The sequence below is a fragment of the Anneissia japonica genome, unplaced genomic scaffold (genome assembly GCF_011630105.1).
Source record: "Anneissia japonica isolate Jap-2015-1 unplaced genomic scaffold, ASM1163010v1 scaffold1946_len758022_cov188, whole genome shotgun sequence".
Lineage (NCBI taxonomy): Eukaryota > Metazoa > Echinodermata > Crinoidea > Comatulida > Comatulidae > Anneissia > Anneissia japonica.
The window spans coordinates 380,169-390,471 of record NW_022694730.1 but is presented as its reverse complement, the minus strand read 5'-3'; the positions used below and the strand labels follow the sequence as shown (position 1 = coordinate 390,471).

General features: G+C 33.5%; 1 protein-coding gene across 1 annotated transcript in view; it reads left to right on the top strand.

Moving 5' to 3' along the window:
- Positions 1-2,942: 2,942 nt before the first annotated feature.
- LOC117101224 (unconventional myosin-IXa-like) overlaps positions 2,943-10,303 on the top strand; it is a 104,879-nt gene continuing 97,518 nt past the window's right edge. Inside the window, exon 1 of the mRNA XM_033241139.1 lies at positions 2,943-3,444. Coding sequence (XP_033097030.1) covers positions 3,316-3,444 — 129 coding nt within the window. The 5' untranslated portion in view covers positions 2,943-3,315. The remainder of the gene's footprint in view (positions 3,445-10,303) is intronic.

The window sequence follows — 10,303 nt, the reverse complement described above, 5'->3', positions numbered from 1 at the left end:
TGGGGTGTGTGGAAGTCTATGTCTTTACCATGTGTCATGAAGAGAGTGAAATTTGTTGAGGGTGTGTCAACATGTGTTTGTGGTCTGCCTAGCTGTGAACAGGTAGGTAGCCTACTATACCTGGTGCTTAATAAAGTACTTTTAAGAATGTCCTATGAGTGGAGGCCTTGAATCTTGCTATTGTTCACAAGCAGCTATGTGTATTTTAAGTACTGATACGTATAAAAATTCAATTGCTTGCAAACTGTGCTCTATTTTAGGAGTTTATGACTTCCTGCTTAATAAAGTGTTTTACAATTATTTTACAGATATTTTTATTGGGAGAAAAGGATTATTAAATGATACAAAATTTTCTGTATAAACATAGGATAAAGTGATGATAAATTACAGTATATGATAAGTACGCTACTGTAGGACTTTAAACACTCATTAATTTTTAGTCGGTAAGTGCTAATTTTCATAAATTATATTATATGAACGTGGCTGAACTGGGGTATCACAGAGCTGAAATTGAAAGAGAAAACAATGAACTCAATATTCTAGTATCTGATTGCCACTTTCCCAGAATCATAATCTGGTGAAAGGGTTTATTAAATGGCATGCCCTTTACTGAGAGTGTTACACAATCCACTGCATTTTAACTGTACACCTGAAAAGATAACCTAGCATACAAAAAAAATGACTAACAGTGTAATATAGACAAGATATAATTTTGAACAAATACAGACTGAATGAGACAGTTAATCTGATTATTTATTTCAAGTATACATTGATTTCTAAAGCAAGGCCAATATTGAATTAATCGTGATTGCATTTTACACTAGGCAGTGTGTCAACTAACCCCATAACACACGCTACTATGTATAACAATAGGCCTGGCATTGCAAATTAATCTTTTTCTGCTCTATTTAATATAATGTGTTGGGTAGGGTATGAAAATGATATATGATGATAGTTACTAGCCCTTTTGACTCATAGTTCTGTACTTGAGATTTAAGTGACTGTAAATTAATGTAGGAGTACACTAAAATAGTATGGTGTTGCAGTATTTACTGCCTTATTATGTAATAGTATTTGCCAGTCTACACAGAATTTAGAAAAGTCTGTTGCCAGAGTTAACAGTATTTGAGCATGGGGGAATAAATGATTTGGGTAAATACTGATACTATAAAAATTGTCATTATTGATTGATTGAATTGATTTGTAATCACAATCATAAAATACACACACTTTCTGTTTTCTGATTGTTTTCCAACTTCCTCTGGAATTCTTCCTGCATCTTCAAATCTCTTTTTTAATTTTACATAAAAAAAAATTTACAAAAAACTCACAGGATAAAAATTTCAAAAAACATGACTTTAATTACAAGGAATAGCCCAAAAAGTAAGACTTATTTCCATTGGTTTTATTATAAAATTAAAACTATACCGTATGAATGTACAGTAGGACCAACATCACACTGGTAAATATTAAGTTGATAATAGTCATTGAATTATCTTTCTGCATTTACTGTATTATATGAAATGTTTATAAAAATCAAAATTTGTTTTTGGTTTATTATTTTCAAGTGTAAATTGTGATATTTCTGCTGTATATTGTATTGAATAAAACAAAAAATAAATTAAATTATCTAAAAGTATATGAATGGGAATTATATTAGAATTCTTTTCATTTTAAATAAATGAATACCACTGAATTACACATGATTCAAACTCCATGGCCTTCACCACATAGGTGATCTATGGCCTTCTGTCCAAGAACGGATACTAGCAAAATGAAAACCATTTATTCAGAGGGAAGATTACAGCTCAAATCTCCCATTTTGGTCTCCAAAAAAAAAAGTCTTTCAATCGCTATGCGCCACTGAGCACAGCTGACACAAATAACAATAGACTAATCCCTCCAAGATTACTCAACAATACTATAAATGAGGCAGCGGGGGGATAGTGCAGAAAAAAGAGAAATGAATATCACTACACGGTAACGTTCATACTTCCTACTGTTAGCATTCTGTGTGCATGAATAGCTATCATTCGCTCTGTGATTATGTATGCTGATTAAAAAAAAACAGCTCACTGTGAATATTTTATATTTAGAACAGTATTGAGAGTAGACAGAAGCCAGATATTGAGCAGAGTTGAAGCTGATTATCATTCTGTTACAAAGATTGTTTTTCAGACTATTGTTGAAGATGATGTAATAAACTGAGCTGATTAATAGTAGCCAGCGATTCTATTCTCCAGCATGTTTCCAGCGTGTAGTGAGGCTCTTGTCAGCATACCGTAATTTGTGTAATCTCCCTCTCTCTCGTTAGCAAATCTGAAGAAGCTAGGCTCGTCGTGGTTTGTTAAAATACAGCGTTGGATCATTTTCACCTTTTCAAAAGGGATGCAGATTTACTGCTCATTCTGTCTGAGCTATGTTATCCATTTTTTATAGGAAGCAATGGTTGTGATATAACAAAGCATGGAATAGTTAAAATCTTTGTGTAATATATTATTATTATGGATTTATCAACAAGTATGATCATCTTTATGATCTGCATCTATAGCCAGATTGGAGTGAAGCTGTATTTTTACGATAATTTGAATCTGGTTTATTCTTCCCACATCAAAATCATTCTAGATCATTGACCACTGATGTCCAAAGCTTAGACACCAGGTCATATGGATGACACAAGATCACATGACAATGTAGACAAAAACATTGTGTTTTCTTGAGGATGTATTTAGACAATATTACTGGCAGTATAAGTGGTACCATCATCTCGCTGGATGTTACTGTAAACTTCCTGATACTTACATTGCACCTTGAATTTGATTTATTCTTAAGTATTCCTACTAGTAACAGTTCCTCTGAGAATTAAATAGCAATTTGTCATTGGTAATTGTTTAACGTTGTATATCAAGCAAAGCCTTTGTTTTCATTGTAGGTCTAGTCTTGGATCATAAAGCATGGATGGGTGTGACTTGTCTGCATGTTAGTAATAGAGCTTGGTCATTGTATGTTTTGTTAGTAATGAACAGACCGATATATATATATATATTATATAATCTTTGCCCAATTTTCATCCGTTAACCAATGCTTGACGAATGCAGCCTTAAAATGACTTGAGGTCTGTGCATGGGGGTCAGAATGCGAATTAATTCATACTAGCGAGAGATTTTTACGCCAAGTTTTCAAAGGGGAAAGATGACGCCTCATGTTTTATTATTGAAATTCTATGCAAATGTGTGATGAATAATGATATATCGATAGGCCGCCATATGGTTTGTTTACAGTGAGTGCTACATTGTCAAATAACAGAACTATACAATGGCGGGCTGTTCTAAATGTAAAGACAGAATAAAAATGGCGAATCGTGTGTATAATATCCTGGAAGAGCCCCGTCACCATGAAGACCCATACACAAATTTCTATCGCTTTCTCACATTCGGAGGTTGTGTAAGTATAGTGGTCAGTGTTGGGCAAACATTCTAATCCAGTCTAAATTTAGCAACCTTGAAATAATTGCCCTGTCTCTGGTATTTTATTTTTGACATAAAGTTTTGTGTTTATTGGAATTTGTTTGTTTGACATAGTTACTTGACCTTTTGTAGAGGACCCATGTTCATTTAAGATCTATAATGTGTTTTTTCATGAGAGTAGCTTTCTCCATTTAGGCTTTTAGTAGAAGCATCCAATGCATCAGTATAATTTAGTGTGCATGTCTACGTGTTTATATATCATTTGCATATCATTTGCATATCATTTGCATTTCATTAGCATATTGTTAATTTGCTCCTTGTCTTCATTTGTATCTTCTTTACATAGTTTAGATTCTTCAACTATATTAAAGTTGTCATGTTTATTTCTAACCAGCCTTTGAAGTGTTTCTCATGATAGTTTTTTTTTTTATGACTGTTACTGTCAGTATTATTATTGTTGTTATTAGTCATTTATCATTTGTTCACAATTTACATTATTAACTTCTTGTTATACATTCAAGCGTGCCTTATATTAACTACCTCCAGCTCAAGAATACCTATCTTGACAATGGTTGGTTTCATTTCTCTTTAAAGCATAATCCTTTAATCAAACAACCTACAGTATCCATTTTGCTTTTGTAAACCATTCTATTCTTTTATCCCAGTCCTTTCATTCCCTGCAATCCTCGTCTACTTCCCAGTCCTATAGTCTTCAACTGACAGCTTTCTGTCCCTAACAATGTAACCCCTCCAGTTTTTATAGGGGTACTGGTTAAAACTATCTCATAAAATCTTTACCATATCTCTTAATTAAAGACTTAACAAAAAGTGAGTTCTCCAAATAGTACCTTTTTGGACCCTCCTGTTCTGAGGGCACTTAAAAACACAAGTACTAAAAATCAAACGTAAAGAAAAACATAAACGGAGTTTCTGAAATCACTACATAAACAGGTCTTAATGTATCGACTTAGCTCTGCCTATATCAAGATGTGCATACTGTATGACTGTTCACATAACTCGTAAAAAGCAACTGATTCTGCTTGACTATAAAAAGTGTGGTACAGCAACGTAGCTATTTTGGTAAAATACACTATTTGTAAAGATGTAAATAGAAATAAGGAATTCAACAAAATGAATCCAGTATTTCTGTAAAGGGAGCTCAATATATTTTAAAAATTCTTAATTCAGGTAGAAATGTTAGGGACTTCTTAATAATATAGCTATAGTCATTCCATTTTTGGTAATTCCCTACTTAGAGTCCAATTATCATTAATTTGGAGAGGTCAGCCAATTTGATCTGGTTTCTATCAACATGGCCATTTAATAATCCACTGATATAACGCTAGATTATTCAGATGATGTAAGCGTTACAGACGTATGGACGCATATGCATGGACGATTGCAGTGGTTCCAATTGCTTTACAGCATAGAAACCACCACAGAGCCTGTCTGTCCTGATGATGACATAATTAATGTCGAAATATTGAATCCCAACACGATGGCGTGTATTTCAATACTTGGAGTATGTATTATACTTTCTTATCTGAGATTAATCAGTGGACCTTTCGGTTTTTGCATAGAAACCAGTAATGTATAGTAAGGCAATCTTTACCATAACTGAATACCACATGCTTGAATTTGGTTTTGTAGGTTACATGTCCTTGTATGTTTCCTGTGTGCTGTCTGTTGATCTTGTTGCCGAACTCTTGAAGTAGGGAACAGAGATCACATTAACTTTGAGTGTAACTATGACAAGCTTTTCTTCGCTCTAGTACAGAACCTATTGAATCGGGTGGGACCTCTTTGATACAAGTTTACTTGTTGCAGGCTAATCGTAGGGCTTGGTGTCCATGTGCACAAGACCATACCAAATGGCGATACTGGTAAAAAGCGTTGGCTAAGCAGATAAGTAATAGTAAGGGTCTCCATGGCACTAAAGATCTGGATAGCAGAGCCCCTGATGCACTTACTGAATGTTGAGCCTTTGCTCCACTAAATATCCTATGGTGTCTCTGGTACTACTGTAGGCTGTTGAATACAGTGAGGCTTGACGTTTAATGCAATGCTTCTTAATATAGCAGCTCCTCTAGGCTCATATCTTGAATGTTTGAGATGGCATGTCCATGATGGTTTTGTATTGAACTGTGGTAATTTTGGTGCCATAATAAGAATTTTAATGGCCAACAATTTTAAGAAAGTTCCTATGTAAATCAAACCATTAAAAATATCTGTACTCTATTTGGTGTGGACAAAATCAATTCTTAACTTCAGAAGGCAATCCAAAGTTTATTAGACACTTGATCTTGATTATTTTTCATAGTTAATACTATTTATTCACTATAACAAAGTGTTATTTTAATGGCTAAAACTAAATTTTTCTATCCATACAGTTAGGTTTCGAGTTTGCCCTCACTAATCATTACGAAAATACGGTGTTAACAAATACCAGTGTACCAGCTAAATATATACTCTCTATTTATAAACTTAAGTACAGTATGAAAGTTAGGAATTTATTAAATTAAGAGACTGCTTTTTTATCGTGTTTTTTTTTAATGATTTGAATATTCAAACTTTAACAAACCAAGAGATTAAAAACTGACTAATACAATTTTAAACTCTGCAATACTTTAGATAAGAACAATAAGTGAAGAGGACTGTTCTTGTGTATTTTGAATTGTGAGAACTCGCAATTGAATCCACATCTGCTTGCTAAACAAAGGAATGAATTTTATTGCATTCATGGTTTGTCTCTGTCTACTTTTGTCTCAAAGTCAAAACATGGTCAGTATCTTATGTGTGAGCTGTTAGCCAATCCAGATTTTATAGTTCGTAATTACGTGATGTTAATTGATGACTAAGACAATAGTTGATGTTGATGTACCAGCAACTGAAAGTTTAAGGATAACACTTTCTAAAGTTAGAAGTACACTTTTTTGTTCAATAACCAATAAAATAATCCTACTACAATATAACATTATTAGTTACTAGTCCAAATATTAGACCCCTAATTGTTTGGAAAATCTTAAATGTGGACAGTATTAACAAAATTATTAATATTATTAGTTTTTGAGAATATTCTAAGTGTAAAAAAACAAACTCTCATAATATATGAATGAAAGTATAATGCATAAAAAAATTAATTATGTTAATTCACAGAGCCTTCATAGAAGGATAGAATATTCTAGTTTTAGTTTTCATTTGCTTGGTTGTATTATGAAATGCAGCCAATGAGATTGTAAAATTATGCTGTGATGTGGTTTAAATTCCAATCCAGACTTACCAAATAAATTTACATACTGTTAGTAAGATCTGGTAATACAGTATTCCACAGAGATTTAATTTGTCGTAGGTGTTGTGACATGCAGTAAGTAATCCCCTTTAAAAGTCAATCGTTATGTCATCAATTGACCTCCATTCCAAATTTTCTATTCCATTCCATATGCCTACTGCAGGTCCTCAATAAATTTGTTCTTTTTATACTAATTTCTTTTTTGTGCACTAATTTTTCACTAGTTTATGAAAACATTATACTAATGACTTATTATTTTGTCAGCCAGCATCTGCAGTGCATGCTTGTGTTGACGAGCATTTTACAGTGATAAAATGCTTAGTATTCATTGTACACTCAACTTCCTCTCTGTTTGCTTGGTCAACAATTGTCTTGATAACAAACTGATTTATTCTTTATGAAATACAAAGGAATCACATGTATTTCAGAACCAGTAATAAACTGGATTTCCTTGATTAGTTGTTGGCTGCTATGTTGATGTGAACTACAGTAAATGCATTTTATTCTTGATCTATTTATAAAGTATGATGTAAGAATCTGGATCACCACTAAGTTATGAAATCTAAGTACCTAAAACTATTGTGTTGCTTATATTGATTTTACAAAATAGAAATATTTTTAGTGGAACTTCAGTGATAGTTTCACTTTCTAATAGCAGTAGTACAGTAGATGTGTAATAGATTTTAAGTATGAATATTAACAAATGACTCGGACTCTGTTCCAAATTTTGAACACAACTTCTTTATTCTGTGTCCAAACACCGAGCCTACTCCCGCCTCAATGGGCATATGAGTAGCGCGTATCAGTAATGCATACGCTACTGTAAAAATGATCCCTGGATCGACAGGCATATAAACATAACAATGGAATATCATAACTGATCATATAACTCAATAGCTTTGGATGTTTATATTTTGGACATGCATTGGTGAATGGGGGTTCACTTTTAATTACCACATTTAAATTTTCCACTAATGGAATTAAAGATGGCCTTATAAAATTGTATGGGATGTTATTGATTATCCATTTATAGTAGATTTTCTTTTTATCCTTTTATCAGTAGGATTGTTTTAAACTCCAACAATCTATGTTCAATGTTTGTTAACAGCATATTTAGCTTTGAATCATCTGGATCAGCTTGGACAGTGTGTATTGTCATTGTAGTGATAGCTCTGATTTACTAGTCCGTAATTTATTTATTTATTTGTATTACTTGGTTCGTTGCATGTACAGTAGAATACCCTATTTATTGTCTATTCTTACTTTGACTTAAGAAAATACAAAGTTCACAAAATAAGTCTTATATAAACATTGTAGCAACCTTCAGTGTATTAATTCCAAGTCAACAGATTCTTAATATGGAACTTTCAACTAATTAATTTAAAGAAAGTGTAATTATACTAATGTGACCTCTCAAAGGATTTGTAGGGATGTTTTAACTACTCTAGTAGTTCAAACTTGTAAGAACATTCTAAGTCCTGATTGCACACCTAATTTGAGATATAAGGGGTATGAAGCCTGGTTCTCACTAGAGACCTAGTAACCGTTAGCACCTGTGTAAGAATGATGGATCGGTTAGTGCTAACCGTTAGTGGTATCCGGATACCGGTGACGGTTAGCAAGCACTATCGGTTAGCAAGTTGAGCGCGTTTCTATAGTCAACCAATCACACATACGTGTTTACAATTTCCAGTTTCTTATTGGCCAGTGATTCGATCATCATATTCTTGGCATCTGGATTGGGATCTTCTCGTATGGACGCACGGCAGCTAACGGTTAGCAGGATCCAGATCCTGCTAACCGTTAGCTGCCGTGGGAGAACATAGCCTATGAGTGTGAATAGGATCTCGTGTTAACACTTAGCCGAGACTTTTTTTATACTTTGTTAACGAACCCGCCGCCTGCCAATACTGTTGATTTCTAATAACAATAACATTTTATATTTGGCCACGAAAATATGGAAATTTCTGAAAAAAGAAATGTTTGTTAAAAATTTTTATTACGCCTGCTGCTGCATTGAAATCGCCAAAGGTAATCTGTGTATTCTTCCTAATTATATAAATTCAAAGAATGTAACCATCCCATTACTACATTGTTTAATTCAAAAATATAATTTTATTTTCTTCTCAAACAATCTTTAAAAAAATACATTTGCAAAACAATTTATAAAAAAATTCTTGCCTTACCAATAACGAACATGCTAAGAAATTAATATAGTAGAACCTCTACTTAGGGATACCCCTGTTAAGGGAATATCCCTAATAATAAGGGGACACTTTTTGAAGTGAAGGAAATGTATCTTTTAACACTACGGCCAACCCCTATTCAGGGGATCCCTATTATTATTATTAAGGGACACTTTTTTCAGTAATAATAGAGGTTCTACTGTGATCTAAAAGTTACAACAATCATTTTGTTATAGATGCCCCTAATAAAAAATGAGCATATGATTTTATGAAGTAAATAGTTTGTTCAGTATTATAGCTTACAATAATTCCCACTTCCTCATTCTGTTTGGTTGATGTGAACAATTTCAAGTGACACACGATCCCATGAAAATGAAATGTTTAGATTAGCATTGTAAAACAATTGTAATAATGTATGTGAAACAATAGATTTGTTAACAGTTGAACTGGTTTAATATCAGTTGGATGCACGTCACAGTACTGTATATTCTGTACAGTACCGTATTCTATTGAACAACATATCTCACTGGAAAGTCCTTTGCCAAAAACTCCTTCATGCCAAGAATTTTTTATCTTAATTGCCAAAATATATAATTTATCTTAATTGCCAAAATATATAATTCATGCTATATCCTGTGTATGTCAACAAGTCAGATTTGCACTATTTTTATCTTAAATCATGTAGTATACAGTACTAAAGTTTAGCAGTGATTCTCGCTCCCACAATTTTGCCGTTTTCCTATGTTGAAGGAAAATGGCAATGTGTTTGCAATATTTCTATTCAGGTAATCTGCGCAAAAAGTTTTGCAATTTCTGCTTATCAAGCTGCATGCGTCACAATGAGGATAGAGAGCCGAGGATATTAATATTGTTAGCCTGTATTACATAATATAAACTTCACAAGTTAGAAAAAAAAATCTGACCAAGATCAAACACTATTCACACTGTACAAACAAAATAAGGTGTTTGCCCCAGTATAATTATGCTGATGAATGGATTTTGGACATATTCTGTAGAATTGTCTGTTGGCAAAAAGAACACCACCTCAATTTTGACAGTTTGATTGTGAAATGGCCTTCTCTCTTGGTTTTAATCAATCTTTGGCCTTGCCCTATACAGGCCCGTATCCGGGGGGGGTTTATCCCGAATCCCCCTTTTCTGGCGAATCCCCCTCTTTAATTTTCCTAAATAAGTCCTCCAACCCAACTAATGCACTGCAGACCCACCCAGACACAGACATTTTCAAACATATCTGCTTTTATAGCATTATTTAGACCCATAAAGCACAAAAATCCTCTTGCTTTGGGGGTTTCGCTGACCCCACCGGGGCTTCGACGGTGGACCTCACGCCCAGAAAATCC